The sequence below is a fragment of the Apteryx rowi genome, unplaced genomic scaffold (assembly GCF_003343035.1).
Source record: "Apteryx rowi isolate R43461 unplaced genomic scaffold, aptRow1 scaffold_6, whole genome shotgun sequence".
Taxonomy (NCBI): domain Eukaryota; kingdom Metazoa; phylum Chordata; class Aves; order Apterygiformes; family Apterygidae; genus Apteryx; species Apteryx rowi.
In genome coordinates, this window is record NW_020450871.1 from 1,214,605 (window position 1) to 1,232,691 (window position 18,087).

General features: G+C 48.2%; 2 protein-coding genes across 2 annotated transcripts; one reads left to right on the plus strand and one right to left on the minus strand.

The window, feature by feature from the left end:
• Positions 1-344: 344 nt before the first annotated feature.
• On the plus strand, positions 345-12,105 carry TOP3A (DNA topoisomerase III alpha). The gene is made up of 19 exons (XM_026083108.1): positions 345-853; positions 2,141-2,200; positions 2,623-2,696; positions 3,485-3,560; positions 4,090-4,198; positions 4,464-4,607; positions 5,160-5,330; positions 5,599-5,699; positions 5,833-5,907; positions 6,023-6,105; positions 6,235-6,442; positions 6,618-6,803; positions 7,089-7,218; positions 7,649-7,762; positions 7,839-8,004; positions 8,439-8,582; positions 8,883-9,005; positions 9,300-10,039; positions 11,082-12,105. The coding sequence occupies exons 1-19, from the start codon at positions 668-670 to the stop codon at positions 11,249-11,251; spliced, it is 3,060 nt and encodes a 1,019-aa protein (XP_025938893.1). The 5' UTR covers positions 345-667; the 3' UTR covers positions 11,252-12,105.
• Positions 12,106-12,294: 189 nt separating this feature from the next.
• On the minus strand, positions 12,295-18,015 carry MIEF2 (mitochondrial elongation factor 2). Its single transcript, XM_026083122.1, has 3 exons — positions 17,735-18,015; positions 16,650-16,827; positions 12,295-15,841 (listed from the first exon to the last, which is right to left on the minus strand). The coding sequence occupies exons 1-3, from the start codon at positions 17,879-17,881 to the stop codon at positions 14,787-14,789; spliced, it is 1,380 nt and encodes a 459-aa protein (XP_025938907.1). The 5' UTR covers positions 17,882-18,015; the 3' UTR covers positions 12,295-14,786.
• Between the last annotated feature and the right edge of the window lie 72 nt (positions 18,016-18,087).

Consider the following 18,087-nt stretch of genomic DNA (forward strand, 5'->3'; position numbering starts at 1 on the left):
TGAGGAGAGGATCTGGGGGGGGGACAGGGGGCCCTGTCCCGGGGTGAGGAGAGGGTCTGGGGGGGTGGCAGGGGGCCCTGTCCCGGGGTGAGGAGAGGCTTGGGGGAGAGGGTGTGACAGAGTCTGTGGAGGGTGAGGAGAGAGCCTAGAGGGGCAGCGGGGGCTGTCAGGGGTGAGGAGAGAGTCTGGGGGGTGGCAAGGGGGCCTCTTCCGGGGTGAGGGGCCCATCCCAGGGTGAGAAGAGAGCTTGTCCCGAGTGGGGTGCCGGGGGACCTGCCCTAGGATGAGGAAAGGCCCTGTCAGGGTGGGAGGGTGTTGAGGGGGGACCCTTTCCCAGGCTGTGGGGTGCCGAAAGGAGGGCGGGAGCCACGGGTGAGCTGTTTTTGTGGGGGGAGCAGAGATGCCTTGTCCAGCTCAGCTGCTCCTTGCAGATCTGCCGCATGCGGAGGGGGCTGCGCCGTGACTCGCACGAGGGTGATCTGACAGAGGTGTCTGCTCGCAGGATGCCATGGGCCCCCCCTAGATCACTGGTTAAAGATCCATCGAGGGGACTTTTAGGGACTGCTCTGCGTGCTAAAGGGGATCAACTCCCTGGGGGGGAACTGGTCCCAGCACGAAGATACAATAACATGTTTTGGCACCGTGGGAGCTGTCACCATCGACTGTAATGAACGTTCAAGTGAGGCTCTTTGCTAGCTGTGGAGTCAGGATGCTGCCTCAGCCCTGGCGTCTCTTCTCTCGGGCTGCAGAGGATATGACATTGCAAAGGATCCGGAAGGTCCTGTGCGTGGCTGAGAAGAATGATGCTGCCAAAGGAATTGCAGATCTTCTCTCCAACAGCAGAATGCGACGGGTAGGAATATATCAATTCTCACACCTCCTTATTGCTTGCTAATAGTCCTACAGATCCAGCTTAACTGTCTGGAGACGGTCAGCTCATCGGAGCGTGGGTTCAGCTGCGATGCAGCTCCGTCCTGCTCTCAGGTACATCCGTACCTTGTGTGCAGCCCTGGCCTGCTCTGCAGGACTTGACGTGAGCGTTTCAAATCAGCACATTCAGCGTCTTGCACTGTTTTTGTCTCCGGCCTTTGCTGACCATGCCAGGGCATGCTAACCATTTTAATTTGTGAAGTGGACAAACACCACTTGCCCAGGTGTATTTTGGAAGTCTTGGACTCCTTTTTTTTTGTCACTTAACTCCTGTTGGAATTTAGCTCTCCAGTTGTGTGCTGTCTCTCTGCCTTTTCTAGGCATTGAGCTCATCTGTGAGGGTTCCCTGTGTTTTTCCTAGCTTTGCAGTGTATGTAAAAGACATTAGGAACTGAAACCATCTGCTGGCATGCATTTCCTAGTTAAAAAATGCTGCTTCTGCAGCATCAGCAAGTATCAGAGTTTATGAAAGTTCACATAATAAAGCAAAGATGGTTTGTGGTTAGGAGAAGAGGAGTTCAAAGATCTCGTCTCTCTGCTGCTGCTTTGTTTTGTGACCATTGACAGTTTGCATAATTACTTGGTATTTCAGTTTACCTTATACCTAATACCTTTGATAGAGTGCTTAGAAGAGCTAATGTTTGTGAGGTGTTTCTAGGTCAGAACCGTGATAGAAATGCAAGATGTTATTGAGAATCTGAGCGCTGATAGCCCAGTCAATGAAGGTATTGACATACTTCTATAGAAGAAAATACAAATGTTTGTATCCAGTCTAGAAACTTCCACAAATCTCGGTCAGGTGAAAGGTAGTCAAGGGGATCCTGGGCTGACACCCTAGTTGTGGTTTGGAGCAGGACAGTTAGTTGTCGGGAACGGGGAATATTTGTCTTTGCTACTGGCAAACCCCATTAAAACAAATCACTCCGTTTCCTACTGTCTGTCTTCATCATCTGTGGAGCGATAAGCCTGGCTTCCCCTTCAGGCATGTTTTGAAATACTCTTACAATGGAAAGCACCATTTCCCTGACTCTGCAAATGATATGGGCAACTTCCTTTCACCCTATCTTGCCTTTGCATATTAGCTACAACATCCGATTTTCTCTTGCCCTGTACTTCTGTTTGTTCTGTCATAACAGTAAGTATGAACTGAGATGAGATGTGTTTGATTTCTGCTGAAAGCCTGAAACGACAACTTTCCTTTTTCTTCTAGAGAGAAGGGTTTTCCAAGTTCAACAAGATCTACGAGTATGACTACCAGATGTTTGGCCAGGTAGAAGTTTCTTTCTTACCCCTTCTGGTTTAGAGAAGTGCAAAATACTAATTATCAAAAGCCATTTGTCAGCATTTATGAAATGCATATCCAGGGATGGGGACATTTGTCCAACGACGACATACAAAGGAGTCGGACGTTCTTTTAGCTCAACCACTGACCTGTTGTATTGCCTTATGTCTTTCAACCTTCTGTTCTTCTATTTTCCATCTGTCAAAAGACATTTTGTTATTTAGAATTGGGAGCATCCTACACAAATTCAGGATAAGGATATGGGTTTAGCTTCTTGTGGAGAGAAAATGACAATAGCAGGAGGGAGATATCACTGATTTTGTGTGAACTGAGAATTGCATCAAGACTGTGGGCTCTGGGCAGTTTTTAGCAAAAGATAGACACTAATTACCTTGCTCTGTCTTTTGCAGAATGTTACTATGGTGATGACGTCCGTGTCAGGACATTTACTGGCTCATGATTTTAAGTTGCCTTTTCGCAAATGGTTAGTACTCAGTACCCCCCCACAGGAGAAGGGGTTGCCATTCTCTGCCTTTAATCCTGAGCTGAGCTGAGCAGCGCGGTGCAAGTCCCAAGGCCAGCCTGTAGAACAGGACTGATGTAGTCAACATGGAGCACACTAGTTAGTGTGAATGTTTCCCCTGAGGCGACACATTTTTGTCAACTAAAAGAGACCGTACTTCAGGTTCAACAGTAGAAATCCACACTCCTGGAGCAGAAAGGAGCTCTGACACTGTGCGCTTCAAGTAGCCGTGTCGACCAGCATAACTACTAAATTCTATATAGGATAATTAAAATATTTTACCAAATGACTATTTTCAGAGTGTTTAATAAAAACAAAACAAAACCCAAGTTAAAACAGTGATTAAAATACACTTAGGCAGCCCCAAGGAAATAAGCCATTTCCAACAGTTGATTGACATTTCTGTGTTCTTTGTTCAACTGACAGTTGTCCTGGGAAGCAGGAGTTTTTGTCTGACTTGCCTCAGTTTTGTTCTCTGGACTTGAAATGAGAGAAGTTGCTTGTTTAGGGCTGCCTTCTGAATTTGTTTTTCTCTGTGGTAGCATTTTGTGTCTATTGCTTTTGAGTAAATGTAACTCAGTATTTCACACAAGCTCAAAAGTTGTCTAAGACAAGGTCCATAATACTAGATGTGTTCACCCTTCTAATACCTGAGCGGCACTTCCTTATAAGAGAGCACCAGTTAGTCTCTTGCAACATATATTTTAGTTTTTGTTTGTTATGCACACTGCGTATCTTCTGTTTACCAGGCATAGCTGCAACCCCCTAGCACTTTTTGATGCTGAAACCGAGAAGTATTGCCCTGAAAATTATGTGGATATTAAGGTATGTACTTGTAAGAGTTTCCCTGAAACTCTGAGTTCAGAGATGGTTCTACAAATATTGTCTCAGACAGAGGGAGGATCATACCTTTGTCCTTATCTTCTAAGCCTCTAGGATTTAGAAAATTCTTCCTGTGTTTTGTAGGACTATATATGCTGGTCATCTCTGACATTGAAAGTCTCCTGCACAATTAGTGCAGTAAAGGGACAATTACTTTGTTAACAGTAAATTTTTTTTTCTAATTGGTATTTGTGTCTTGACTTTTACAAAAAAAGGACATTTCCAGAAAACAATTTGTGTGGTACAATCTGATCAAGTCATGTATTTTAACAAAGAAGTACATGTAAATAAATGACTCAGTCCTTTTGAAAGCTGCCTAGTCTCATGAGACACATGATTACAAAATGTTATTGCAACAATCTATTCTACGGATACATGTTGTATTTTATGTTCAGTTAGTGAGTCATTTTAAAGTTAAATGACAAAGCAAGTGGTCTGGCATGTCTCATTCTGTACTGTTTTCTCCTCTCAGAGAACCCTGGAACGAGAAGTCCAGCAATGCCAAGCTCTGGTGATCTGGACTGATTGCGATCGAGAAGGAGAGAACATTGGTTTTGAAATTATTCACGTTTGCAAAGCTGGTGTGTAGAACGTCTTCTCTATCAATCTGAGTTCCATTAAAATGCTGATTTAACAGGTATCGCTGCTCAGAGATCTAACAGAGACAACTTCTCCATGTCCAGGTTAAATATGTTGATTGTAGAGTGGGGTACACCAGAAATGCGTTCATGTATTAGAAGGCTGTAGAATAGGTTGACAACATACTCTTTTTAAGACAGCTGCTTATTAATCACTCTTTTCCATTGTCATTTGAGTCACTTTTTGATTTCTCTTTTTGTCTGACAGTAAAACCAAACCTTCGGGTTTTCCGAGCTCGTTTTTCAGAGATTACACTTCATGCTGTCAGATCAGCCTGTGAGAATCTCACCCAGCCAGATCAAAAAACTAGTGATGCTGTTGATGTCAGGCAGGAGCTGGACCTCAGGATAGGTACGTAAACACATCTTGGAGATGAAAAGAGGCTGCTAGGCCTGAGCTGCTGCATACATCTCTTCCAAAGAGAAGTGAGCAAAAGTGGGGTAGGTGGGCAGGGGATAGTCTGTGCCAGCTTTACCAGTGTGCAGTTCGTTATCTTTAAATACCTGCACTTGCTTAGACTACTGTGTAAACTAGATAGCTGGTCATTATGGTCTTCCTGGCTTCTCATTCAACTTCACTGAATTCACATTGTTAAAGCCCAGCAATGGATGTTTCAAAATCATCTGCGACTGTATCCCCCATGCAAGACAGAAATGCCTAAACTCCAGTGTTGTAAATCTGATTTTTTTTTTCTTAGTTGTTTCTGATCTAAGTCACATCTCCTATTTTACTGGAAACAACACACTCTTTGAAGCAAATGTTAAATTTATAGTTTGTGTATAGCTGATAGGCTTCTGCAATTTTGATTTCAGACTACTATAAAAAAATAAAAGGCTCTGAAATGGTGTGTGATTATGTTCTGATGTTTTATTATTCAATTCTAGCATCCATTTTATTTCTCAGGTGCTGCCTTCACCAGATTCCAGACACTGAGGCTCCAGAAGATTTTCCCTGATGTTCTAGCAGATCAACTGATCAGCTATGGTAGCTGCCAGTTCCCAACACTGGGGTTTGTAGTTGAACGCTTTAAAGCCATCCAGGCCTTTGTTCCTGAAGCTTTCTATAAAATCAAAGGTATGTTGGGGGGAAGCGAGCACTCAGCTCCATCTTACAGGGTTTGGTGTGTTTGAAAAGAAAATGAAAGCTAATATTTAGTATAAAATATGTATCGGAGGAAAAGTATCAGGGCAATGAACAAACACTGTGGCAGAGGTGATTTCCTCTTCCTTTGCCATGATCATTCGGCCGAGCTGGAAATGTTCCCCAGAAGTATGGCCCCATTGCCTCTGCTGTCTTTGAATTATGTTATTACTGTATGCATCACTCTGTGTTTTCAACTCAGTGACACATGAACATGAGGACAGCACTGTGGTCTTCAACTGGAAGAGGAATCGACTATTTAATCACACAGCATGCCTGGTCCTTTACCACATGTGTATGGAGGTAGGAAAGTTTGTAAATAGTATAATCCAGTATCAACCAAACATTTCCAGCATCTTTCTTGCTCAAGTTATTTGAAGAACAGTCCTTTTAAACTCTTCAAGGAAATTTTGCATTTTGCCTACTCTGTGTTTAGGATCCTGTAGCAACTGTCGTTGAGGTTGCAAGCAAGCCAAAGAGCAAATGGAGACCTCTGCCCCTGGACACTGTGGTATGTTTGATACAACAAAGCTAAAAAGACTTATCTGAAAGGAGCTTTTAACGTATATTTTACTCACCTCAGAATTATGCCACAAATGCATTTTTTCTGGCTCTTCTCAACACAGGAACTTGAGAAGTTGGCTTCCCGTAAACTGAAAATAAATGCAAAAGAAACCATGAGAATAGCAGAAAAACTCTACACTCAAGGGTAAGAAAGATAGATTTGGGTGTGCTGGCTTGATGAACTCAATTCTTTAAAAAAATAAATGGCCTTTAATCCAAAATGGGAAGTGCCTCAGAGCTCTTCCTAAAGTCCTCCTTCACCTTTCTTCTTAAGGTTTATAAGCTATCCCCGAACTGAGACCAACATTTTCCCCAAGGAGCTGAACCTCTCTGCCTTGGTACAACAGCAGACGCAGGACCAAAGCTGGGGAGCGTTTGCGCAGAGGATTTTGGATGAGGGTGGGCCAACCCCTCGGAATGGAACCAAATCAGATCAGGCTCACCCTCCCATTCATCCCACAAAATACACTGCTAACCTGCAGGTGAGTTTAATAAAGGCAGAGATAACTTGATAGTTTGCATTGCTTGATATATAAAGCTAGGAGTGTTATAAATATGGTCATTAATATAGTATCCTGGACCTGACATCTCGCTATTATCTCTTGACATCTCACTAACACTGGAGGAGACTGACATTCTTCTGCTGTTTAATATTAGGGGAATGAGCAGAGACTATATGAATTCATTGTGCGCCATTTTTTGGCTTGCTGCTCTCAAGATGCCAAGGGACAGGAAACAACTGTGGAGATTGACATCGCTAAAGAGCGATTCGTCGCTCAAGGACTAATGATCTTGGCCCGAAACTATCTGGAAGTCTATCCTTATGAGAAGTGGAGCGATAAGGTAATACCCTTGGATATCATCGATGGGAGAGGTTAAAGTACTTGGAGTTTAAATTTGTACTTGGTTGTACCAATGTGAAAGCCTTATTGCCTCAGGACCCTGAGGGCTGAATTTCCTGCAGAACAGGGTGCTGCTGTATTACTGCTGCAGCTTGCTGTTAGTGTTAGTATTATATAGTTAGTGCTGTTAAGCCATACTATAGTTTGTATAGTGCTGTTAATGTTAGTATTTTGCCTTCAGTGAATGGTGCAGAAGGTAGTTTCACAGAGATTCTCCTTTCTTCAGGTTATCCCAGTATATCAGAAAGGGTCTCGTTTTCAGCCCACCACAGTGGAGATGGTGGATGGGGAAACCAGCCCTCCATCGCTCCTCACCGAAGCAGATCTCATTGCGCTCATGGAGAAACACGGCATTGGTCAGTATTGGCAGTGTGATCTTAGGCTCTCCTGAGAGCTTTGTTCATATGCTTCTCCTTCTCAACTTGTCCAATACCAGTTCTGTCCTGTCTTCAGACTAGGGAATTTTCTAAATGCCACTTCAGATAAGATATCACTTAAATATTCGGAGCAAAGGGATAGTAGAAACCTGTGGGCAAAGCCCAGAGATCCTAAGGAGTCTGCAGAGCAGCCCCAATTAGATACCTTGCGGGACATGCAGTTTAGGGTCTCGGCTGTGCCTGCCAGCAACTTGTCGGCCTTGGTGTCAGCAGGAGTTGAGGATGGTGCTGCTCCTGGCCATAAGTTCTTTCCTTCTTTTTGCCCATTTAGCACCTTGCACTCTGCAGTAGACACAGGGAAAAATCACTTCTTGGCATCTCATTCAACTAACAGCCTGGTTGCTTTCAGGGACTGATGCCACTCACGCTGAGCACATTGAGACCATTAAGCTGCGGATGTATGTGGGCCTTACTGCGGATCAGAGGTTCCTTCCAGGCCACCTGGGCATGGGGCTGGTTGAAGGTAAGGGCAGTGCTTTTTAGGTAGAGAACAGATTCCTTACTCCTTCATTTCATTCACCATGCCGTATGTTCCTCAGGTTATGATTCCATGGGCTATGAGATGTCCAAGCCTGACCTTCGAGCTGAGCTGGAGGCTGACCTGAAGCTGATCTGTGAGGGGAAGAAAGACAAACTTGTAGTGTTGCAGCAGCAGGTCCAGAAGTATAAGGAAGTCTTCATCGAGGCTGTGGCTAGAGCCAACAAGTGAGTCCTGTCTTTGCCCTCCTCAGTTTGCTTTGCTGTTCTGGGAGGTGTAAGCTTCTGGGGCTGGGTCCGGAGTGGAGAGGGTTCCCATAACACTGTTTCCCTGGAGCTCTATCCAGCACGTGCAGGCGTTTGCAAGAGAAGGGAGGACTTGCAGTATGGCATGCTGTCATGAGCTGGTGCCAGCTAACTGCCCATCTGTGTTTAAACTCATTGAATTAAATTCAGAGCTGGTCAAAGGAAAGGCAACGTGCACTGACCTCTTTCATGTTGCGCTCGTGGCCAGCCTATAGCAGTCGTCATGCTGAACTGATGTACTTGCGCAGATGGCTGGATCTCAAAGGGGCTGTGCTGAGGTTGAAGGACACCAATCCACTGCCTGGTTACTCTTTGCAGAGGAGACACACAGGATGTTGTGCTTGTTTGTTTTTTAGATTGGATCAAGCCCTGGCTCAGTATTTTGGACAAGCCACAGAAATTGCAGAGCAAGAGGAAGTCTACCCAGCAATGCCGGTTTCCATTCGAAAGTGTCCACAGTGCGACAATGATATGGTCCTGAAGACCAAGAAGAATGGCGGGTTGGTAGTCTTCCCTGCTGCCGAAAGTAACCTTCTGCATTGGTTTGTGTGCTGCTGGGCATTGTTCATTTACCTCTCCTCTGTGCAGTGCATATAACAGCCTGGGCTGCAGCTAGCAAACTCCACCAGCTACACAAACTTAACGGACTCAGCTGAACCTCTCTCTCCAGTACATATTTGCTCTTAAAAATTGTTTTGACAGTTTCTGTAGCAAGCGATAGCTGAGGAGAAGAGGGAGAAAGAGTCACTGACTGTCTTGACTTTACCTCTTCCTCATTCAGTCCCTTTATCCCATGGCAGGTTCTATCTCAGCTGCACGGGCTATCCAGCTTGTAAAACTGCAGTCTGGTTTCCTGACTTTGTGCTGGATGTAGCTAAGGATGAGAGTGTCTGCGCTGTGTGCAAACCCCATCCGGTTCACAGGTGAGTTGCACTAATTACTCATTAGGCAAATACAACCCCTCAGACATTACCTGTTAGCTGTCAGGGCCAGAGACTTCCACAGACCAGGCTGGGCAACTCTTCTGTTCCAGTTTTGGAAAGCCAGAGCAGCACTCTCATGGCTAGGGGATGGTAAGAAGAAACCAGTGTAAGTACAGCAGGAGAGAAAAAGAAAAGAAAAAGAAAAAAAAACTTAATACTAATCAAGTCCAAATCAAGCTTGATTGATGAGGAGTTATGTGAACAGGGAGACTTTTATTCTTCCTTTTCTTTTAGACTGAAATTTAAGTTCAAGAGAGGCAGTGTCCCACCCATGATGCCCCTGGAGTTTGTCGGCTGTATTGGAGGCTGTGATGAGATGCTAAGAGAGCTCTTGGACCTGAAATACTTGCACAGGTCATCCCAACCCGTGTGCTCAGCCAGCCAGCAAGCTAATCACTTGCAGGCCAACCACTCCTTTAACAGAGGGGTTGGTGGCGATAACAGGCACGTGAGGAGGACCACAAACCTGGCCTCAGGGCACCTACTATCCTTGAGTTCAACAAGGGCACCCAGGCCTGCTCCTTCTGCAGCTCCAGAGGATGGGAACGATGCAGTGATGTGCAACTGTGGGAACGAAGCAGCGCTGCTAACTGTGCGCAAAGAAGGGCCCAATCAAGGCAGGCAGTTTTACAAATGCGGTGCCAGTACCTGCAACTTTTTCCTCTGGGCTGATCAGCAGTCAGAGGACAGAGGCAACGCGGCTCCACCAGGCTCTGCGCTGCCCCGGCCCTTTGGGGGAAGGGGCCCAGCAGGCTTTCAGAGCCCAGGAGGAGGGAGAGGCCCAGAGCTCTTCGGAAGCAACAGCTCCGATTCAGGAGGTGGGGGCGGCACAGTTTGCAAGTGTGATCAGCCGGCCGTCACGCGCACCGTCCAAAAGGACGGGCCTAACAAAGGACGGCGGTTCCACACCTGCTCTAAACCCAGAGACCAGCAGTGCGGCTTCTTCCAGTGGGCAGACGAAAACATGGCACCAGGTAAGGCTGGGCTTGGAGTGAGGAATGAGGGCTGGGGACTGTTCTTAAAGCTAAACTGAACAGATACTTGTCATATACAATTAAAAAAAAAGTTGGTGCTGTATAAGGCTATCATAGCATGACAACTCTTACAGCAACTCCTACATTTGACAGACTTCAGGTTTGTCTTTTAAAAGAGCTGGTCAGCAGCATTATAGCATTTTTGAAATGTTGCTTGTAACAATCAAATCTGACTTACCTTCCTCTGAATGCCAGCAGAATACAGTGTTGTTTCACACATCCACCAAGATCCATGCTGTAAGTTGGAGCATCCATGACTCAGTGGATAAAGCCCACTACATTTTCCAACAGTCCGTTGGGGGATTGTCCTCCCAAATTCTGGTGTTCAGCTTTGAGAAAGCTGTTTGATTTGATAGAGGGTTGAAGCAGCAACATCACTTTTGGAGATCTTAAACCTCATTCTGTCATGCCAGGAAAGCCATGCTGCTCCCTCTGGCCTAGTTTAGGAATGCAGTGAAAAGCCAAGTCTTTCTGAAGCTTTGATCACAGCTGAGAAACCGAGTGTGGTTGCAGGGGAAAGGTGGTGAAAGCAAGTACTCAAAGGGCTGTTAAATCACAAAATAAGGATCTGAAAGAAAGGGCACTGACACCAAGGAGCTGTAAGCAAAGTACAGAGGTAGAGATGTGATCTGAGAGATCTTTAATGTTGGCTTCTTCCGTTTTAGACGTTAGGCCCTAAAGGGGTAGAATTAAGTTTTCAAAACTGTTTAAAAAGAAGTTTTACTCTGGCATGTTTCATTGTTTCTGCTTTGGCTGTAGACCAGAGCATGCAACCAGAAAGATGAGGTTTCCCTGTTCTGATCCTATGTTTAGTTAGTATTGCAAAACAAATGGGTAGCATTTAAATTCAGACAAATCTGAAGCTAGTGTAGTTTCAAAAACAATTTGATTCAAATCCTCGATTTACTGCCATTTTGAACCTAGCTTCTGTTTCTCAACTCCTTTTATCAAAGGTACTTATGTCTACGTTGTTTCTTTCTAGGAGCTTCTGGAGATTCTTTGAACCATTTTGGGAGCAGTGGAAGAGAGCTGGGAAGTAAAGCTAAGAGACCAAGCAGTCTTTCCTCAGCAGCCACTGCCAAGAAACCACGGACCTGTAGCATTTGCCACCAGCCTGGCCACACCAGGAAAACTTGCCCTCAAGACCACTGAGCCCCAGATGGACATCTCTTGAAAATCTGAAAGGTCCAGGATTGCAAGCCGCTGTGGCAGCAATTACTGCTGAAAGGAACTGGAGTCTATAAGCCGGTCTGTGCTGAGTGCTTTCTGGAAAGGCTGGTAGTTGTCTGCTCCTGCCAAGGGATAGCATGCAATATAAGCCTGGGCAGCAAGAGTCAAACCAGCTTTGAAAGGTGGCTCCATTATTGGCGTCAGCCTGTGGTTTCAGCTGCTCTTCCACTGAGCCGATCAGGATACTCTAAACATTACAAGGAAGTGTTTGGAAACGGTGTGGGTCTGCAGGGAAAACAGCACTGGATCTGCCTGCAGCTCCCACTGTGGTGGTTGCTTCATGCGGCCTTTCTACATGAGCAAGAGCCAGTTCTTAGCCACTGGGACAGCCACCAGGGCTGCTTAGCTCTTCTCAATCCCTAGCTTTCCGCAGTGTGGAAAGTTTCTGAGCTGAGGTTATCTGAGCAACATTCCCCTTTCTTTCTTGTCATAGTCCAGTACCTTCCTTACCTTGGTTGTCCCTGCCTGAGAAGAGGAACCAGGTGCAGAGAAGACAGATCTGGTGCTTGCCCTGAAAGGGAAGCTCAACTGAAGTGCTTGAAAAGAGCCTTCATTTTAGACAGCTTCTGAATTTGAAACTAAGTTTTTCCTCAAGCATTGAGGCATGCCTATATGATGCTGCTAGTTAATGGAAGTTATTTTGGTCAGACTAATAAGGTTATTATTAAAAGATGATTTTATTTTAACTTTGTTACAGTGAATCACTCTTAGCTCTGCCTTGTTACTTCTTCATACTTAAAATAGTTGAGCTATTACTATAAAAGCATCCACCCAGATTTTGCTCTTTCCATTCACTCACTCATCGGAATAATATAAGAGCTTTCTTGGCAGAAACTCCCTGTGGCTTTATTTAGAAGTGAGTTGCAGAAGGGCAGAGGAGGAAAGTAGTTTATTAGCTGCATCTGTTGTAGTGTTGCTGTCCAGGGAAAGACCAACAACTGGCTGAACCTGGAGAGATTTTCCCCCCCCCCCTTCAATTAGTTTAGACTGAACTCCTCCAGAGAGCCAAGCTACCTCTTCCCTCCCTGTTTGGGCTTCCTTTGTACATCAAAGTAATTAGAACCACAAACCTCTGTTTTTTCCCCTCTGCTGGAGCTCAGCATTCCTCTTTTCCCATAGAGCTTCTGGTGCTGCTAAAGACGCCTCCAGCAACCCTGCTCTTTCCTGAGCACAGAGCAATTCCTATGGGTCAGTAATAAGGTGCAGCAAGGCACATGCAGCAGCCAGGGTAGGTAGGAGGCTGAAGCACTTTCTAGAGGGTAGCTTGAAGGAGGGGAGATCACAATAGCACAGGGGGGCTCTAAAGTCTGCATGAGGGAGAAAAGCACCTTTAACTTTGCAGCAGTTCTTTGCTATCAAGCATAAATCTCTGGTGTACGGTCAGGAGAACCCATTTTATGGTACCCTCACTCCCACTATTAACAGCTGTAGCCTAAAAATACAGACGTGCTGGCTAAATTAACAGGATTAAGAGGCTTTGTAATGCAATATAGAGCTGACCAAAGCATGGCAGAAGCCTGGGCAGCAGTCTCCTAATGGCAATAGCAGTAGAAAGCAAGCATTTGCATAGCGTACAGCAGCAGGTTAAGTGTTGCCGATAGCATTAGCTCTTACTAGATTTACTGGTTTAAACTTGGTTAGCGTTCAGCTAGCTGAGCAGTTCAAGCCGTTAGGTAAATGGCACGAGCTCAGCATTCAGACAGATCACGTACCACAGTCTGCAAGCAGGCAGGTCCGCTGCAGTGCTAGGCCCTTTATGCAATAGTTAGTTTGTAACAGGAGGAAGAGGGCCTTGCACAACAGGGTCTGAACACTGCCAAGCTCTCTGCATAGGGGGAGGGCCGCCTGGGCCAGCGCTGCGCTGGTCTCGGGCATGCCACCGCAACAGGCGGCTCGCTTCAGCCCTTATCACGAGAACGGAGACAAAAACCGAGATTTGACACAAGAGAACCATTATACGCAGTGAAGGTTTATTCTCATCACTAACACTTGGGAACTGATTTGGAGGAACAAAACTAAGTAATTCTTCAGACTGAAGGAAAAGTACAGTTTTTTTTTCCTCCTACAAACAAGATAGCTATAAAGAAAACTAAACCACAGTAGGTGCTCACATTGAAGTCCACGGGATTTCTCCATCTCTACCAGAGTGCAAAACCAGCATAGCTCTTCCATTAAACATAAGAATATACTCCTTAGCACTCAGATTAGAGCCAGAACCAAAGTCCATTAGCAGCCACTCAAAAAAAAACCAAAACCACCCAACCCAAAGAAAACATACCTTCTTTATATAAAGAAGCATAAACCAATTCAGTTCTTGCAAGCCTTCTGCTCAGAGAATCATTCGTATCCTAGCCTCCTGCCCCATAGTAGGAGGCTTCAGGGGACCAGGAGCTCTAGACAGCAGCAATACATGCATAAGAAAGGTCACCTGAAGAACTGGAAGGGGTGTTTGTTGTAGAGCAGCGAGGATCTGCACAGAGACCCTGGCAATGACAGCACTGACCCATCTGCCCAGGAGGTGGCACACAGCCATGCTGCAGCCTCCATCAAGGGACTGATATGGAGTCTCCTGGCAGCCAGCAGCTCTTTTCCTGCCGCCCTCCTGTACCTCCCCCACCACGTTGTGGTGCTTGCAGCAAAACAGTATTTTTGGAAAAGGGACTTGAAGCCATGGCACTACAGTCAAAGAAAGAGCCTCTGCGTTTGGACAGAGCTGATATTGGCAGGACAAACAGCTAGGGGTGAGCTCGCCCCTTCTGGCAGCTGGAAGGGTTTCCAAAGAATAAAACCCACAGTCCAATTTGCTATACCTTCGGATTGGCAGCATCCTGGCCTGCAGGTCTGGAGATAGGGCTCCCACCCTTCCCCCAAAGGCAAGCTGAGAGCATGGCACAGTACAGCTAAATTCAGTGCTGGTGAAAGGACTCGCTCAGCACCCAGGACACTGAAATCCAGCAAGCCGAGAGGTCTGCAGGACACAGCAGCAGCAAGGGATTGTTCCCTTCCAGCTCACCATCAGGCACCGGGATCTGGACCACCTGCCCCAGGAACCAGGAGAACTTCAGCCCTGAAGCCCACTCAGGCCTTGGTTTCAGCGTGCTAGGGAAGCCTTACAGCCACAACGGCAGTCTGGTGCAGACAGTAGTTCACCAGGAACTGGACAGAGACCAAATTTGCTTCACATTGGCTCCCAGCACCCAGCAGATGGGACTCACCTTTAGGTACTAGAGGCATGGGCTGTACTTGACCCAAGTAAGGCAGAACCTCACAGTGAAAGTCTTCTTATGCCATCACCCATCTCTTTTCAGGCACATTTTATTCAGATAGGGAATACTTTTGCTCATAAAGTGCAAGAATTTTGCCTCTGACTAGTCAACTAGAAACATTGCAACCCTCACAGCAGGGAGCAGCAGACAGATGAGTGGCAGCCTACGTTCAGGAGCTCTCAATGTACCAGTCATTTCTCCTTCAGCAGGAGTTCTGGCTCAGATACAGCCCTGTAGAGCATGAAGCCCATCTCATCGATTTCCTCTTCCAACAGCTCGCAGAAGAGGTTGATTTTGTGGTTGAAATAGGAAGGAAGGACCCCTTTCTCCAAATAGCCTACCAGCTCTTCAAGGACCTGCTGGAACCTGGCAGCAAGGCTTCCCTCTGCCCAGTCTGAACTGGTAGCACTGAGGTGGAGGACAACATGCATCAAGGGGCCACCACTCAGTTTGCGCAGCGAGGGATGGCTTTTGCAGACACCATTCAGGATACGGAGGCAGTACTGCCTAGCCCCACAGTCACCAGCATCCAGCTCTTTCACCTTTGAGACCTCTGCCTTGTAAAAGCTCTCAAGCCAGAGGTTTTCCACCAGTCCTTCAGGAGGAGCAGCCAGAAGAACCTTGTTCTCCATTTCTACCACTGGGAAGAGGGTCACACTCAGCTCAACCTGATCGTGTTTAACTTCCAGCTTCAGTTCTTCGGAGGCTACAACTGGTCGGATGACGCTCCCCAGCAAGCTGCCTATGGCAGGCCAGTTGATGGAGGCCATCAGCATCTTGTGGAGCATCTCATTGAGCGCGTTGGAGGAGAGGTACCTGCCCACAATGAACCTGTCCCAGGGGCTGCGCCCACGAGGGAAGTACTCCAGATCAGTCCTCTTGATCATCCAGTACTGGGGGTTTCTCACAACAGTCTCCTCTCCTGGGATGAGGCTCCAGAGCCCAGGGTCAAGGACCACCGGGAGCATGAAGTCAACACAGTCGGCAGTGAGAGCCCCGAGGCCATCGAGCAGGGGACCACTGAGGAAGAGGCTGCCGAAGGGCAGCTCCGAGCACTTGCTCTGCAGGAAGTTCTGCAGTTCTGTGCAGATGCCTCTGGCCAGCTGCTGCACAAGGGCCACTTGCTCCTCGGGGATGGCGAGGTGGCTGCTGTAGTGCAAGAGGAGTTTCTCCTGCAGCGTGAGGCAGCGCTGAGGGCCGGATTCAACCTGAAGAGTCTCCAGAGGGGCAGAACAGTCCCTGGGCTCTGCAAAGAGGGGATGGGGCAAGGGGAAGGAAGAAGTCAGCAAGGGCGAACAGCTGTAAGTGGATCACCTACAACACACAGCAGCAGCTTCTCCTGCCGCATCCAAGGGGAAGGCCCAAGCCGAAAGCTCAAGTCTCAGCCCATCTGCCCTTGGACACAAGGCCGATGTTACCATGAGGGGCATCACTAAGTATTTTGATATTAACAGTCCCTTTCAGCCAAGGCAGAGCTCGAACTAACCTTAAAACCATACAGCACCCAGCGTGACCTCCTGGCTAGAGATGGATAAATGAACAATCCTGCTCGGGGCCAGAGAGCTCCTGTGAGTCTGGTATCTCAGGATCAGCCCTGCACCAAGCTGGGCAGGTTTCCTGCTAATAAAAATGCCGTCTTTGTACCCAGCTGGCTAAGCCAGCGTTTTTCTAAGGCGATTCATGAGCACACCTTCCTCTCTAGATAGAGAGCTGACCCAGAAAAGAGCACAGCAGATACTGCTCAAACAGAAACAAAGCCCAGGCAGCCTTCTACCATGACGCGTTTGCCGAGACGCTCGGGGCATTATCGGAGGTGTTATTACTGCAGGCATTGCCTAAAAAGGGGCCGCAGCTTGGGAGCCTCTCGTGAGGAAAGTCATAATCAGGTCAGCTTTCCGGTTACCGAGCTAAAAATAACCCAGGGCTCCCAGACAGGCAGGAGCAAAGCACAGTCAGCCCTGTCACATCAAGGTGATCTTCAGCAGCCCTGCGCACACAGGGCACAGCACCGTCCTGGGCACAGATGGGGCCACACGTGCCACCGCGAGCCTCACCTGGCACCGGCGGCCGAGCGGGCAAGAGCAGAGGCTCGCTGAGGTCCTCCCTTCTCTGTTTCTTGGGGGGGTTTTGCGTTGCTTTGATCAAGGCCAAGTCCTGCCAGCTCTCCTCCAGGGTCTTCTGTTCCGCTTTAGGATCGCCTTCATCGCGAGGGCTGGTGGCTCGGTCTATCAGCTGTGGGGAGAGACCGAAGGAAGGGATGCACGAATGCATCGCTGCTCTTAGCAGCTGTAATTCCCTGACTGCATCCAGCTCTGGGGCTGGCGCACAAACCCAGACAGGGAGGCCCTGCGACGGATCGCTCCTGCAGGGCGTTCCTGCTTGCAAGCGCAGAATCTGCAGTGCCAAACGGTCAGGTTCAAAGGCCAAGTTGTTCTAGCCGTGGCATCCTTACAAACCACGGCTCTTCGTGCAAATACAAGGAGCTTCCCCAGACCTGGAAGGGAAAATCCCAGGCACCAGCCCCCCTTAGCAGAAGATTGCCCCTATTGCCAGGGAAAAGCGACGATCCAGGATCCACAACAAGGAAAATCAGTGCAGACAAGTTATTCTCTTAGTAGCACTTCCCTGCAGTCACACTCCAAACCAAGGGGGCAGCAACCCCTCCGATACGTGTGTGGGAAAACACCACCACGTGCAGGGCTCCTACTAGCCTAAAGAGAGAGGGTTAGAGAGCCACAAAGATGCGTGTTACCTTCCTGCATGTTTTAGATAGGAAAAAACCCAGCTGTCTATATGGGAATCAGGCCTGAGGTGCCTTTCTGGAGCAGACAGTATCCCTGACCCACCAAACAAGCGGTTCTTCAGGCCAGAAGTGCTGCAGGGATTCATATACCCCTGCAGGGTGGAAGCAGGCAGCCCCAAGCCCACAGTGCAGCAGTGGGGACTGGCAGCGTCTTTGCTAGACTCGAGGGACCAGATCCACAGCTCGGAAAGAGCCAGCAAGGCCGGGGGCACCTCTTAACCTGCTGCCGTCGGGGAGCAAAACGGCTCCTATCCAGGTAAAGCCGGCTGCTCCGGACCCCAGCCCGGCATGTGCGCACGTGTCTGGCAACAGCGGCTTCCCGCAAGCCGGCCTTACCCGCTTGACGGCCAGCGTGGCGATGGCGAGCACGGCCGCGCCGCCCACGCCCAGCACCAGCCTGGCGTTGGCCAGCAGAAAGTCCACGACGCTGCCCAGCCCGCTGTCGTCCTGCCGCTTGCCCCGCTTGTGCCCGAACTCAGCCATGGTCGGTCGGTCGCCCTGCGGAGGAGGAAGAGGAAGAGGAGAGAGGACGGGAGCCTTCGGGAAAAGCAGCCCTCGGGCTTCGCGGGCAAAGCGGGGCAGCAGACGCCGGGCCGCGGGGGCTCGCGGGGGCCCCGGCGGGGGGGGGCGCAGGCTGCAGGCACCGCGGCGGCGGCAGGGCTGCCCGTGCCCGGGGAGGCCGCTCGGGC

What these genes read in the sequence shown, in the direction of transcription:
- TOP3A (XM_026083108.1), top strand. Translation starts at nt 668, where the DNA reads ATGAACGTTCAAGTGAGGCTCTTTGCTAGCTGTGGAGTCAGGATGCTG. An exon ending in GGAGCTGGACCTCAGGATAG is followed by an intron (nt 4,608 to 5,159) that starts GTACGTAAACAC and finishes TTTATTTCTCAG; the next exon opens with GTGCTGCCTTCACCAGATTC. An exon ending in ATGAGAAGTGGAGCGATAAG is followed by an intron (nt 6,804 to 7,088) that starts GTAATACCCTTG and finishes TCCTTTCTTCAG; the next exon opens with GTTATCCCAGTATATCAGAA.
- MIEF2 (XM_026083122.1), bottom strand. Translation starts at nt 17,881, where the DNA reads ATGGCTGAGTTCGGGCACAAGCGGGGCAAGCGGCAGGACGACAGCGGG. An exon ending in CCACGCTGGCCGTCAAGCGG is followed by an intron (nt 16,828 to 17,734) that starts GTAAGGCCGGCT and finishes CTCTCCCCACAG; the next exon opens with CTGATAGACCGAGCCACCAG. An exon ending in CGCTCGGCCGCCGGTGCCAG is followed by an intron (nt 15,842 to 16,649) that starts GTGAGGCTCGCG and finishes CCCTCTTTGCAG; the next exon opens with AGCCCAGGGACTGTTCTGCC.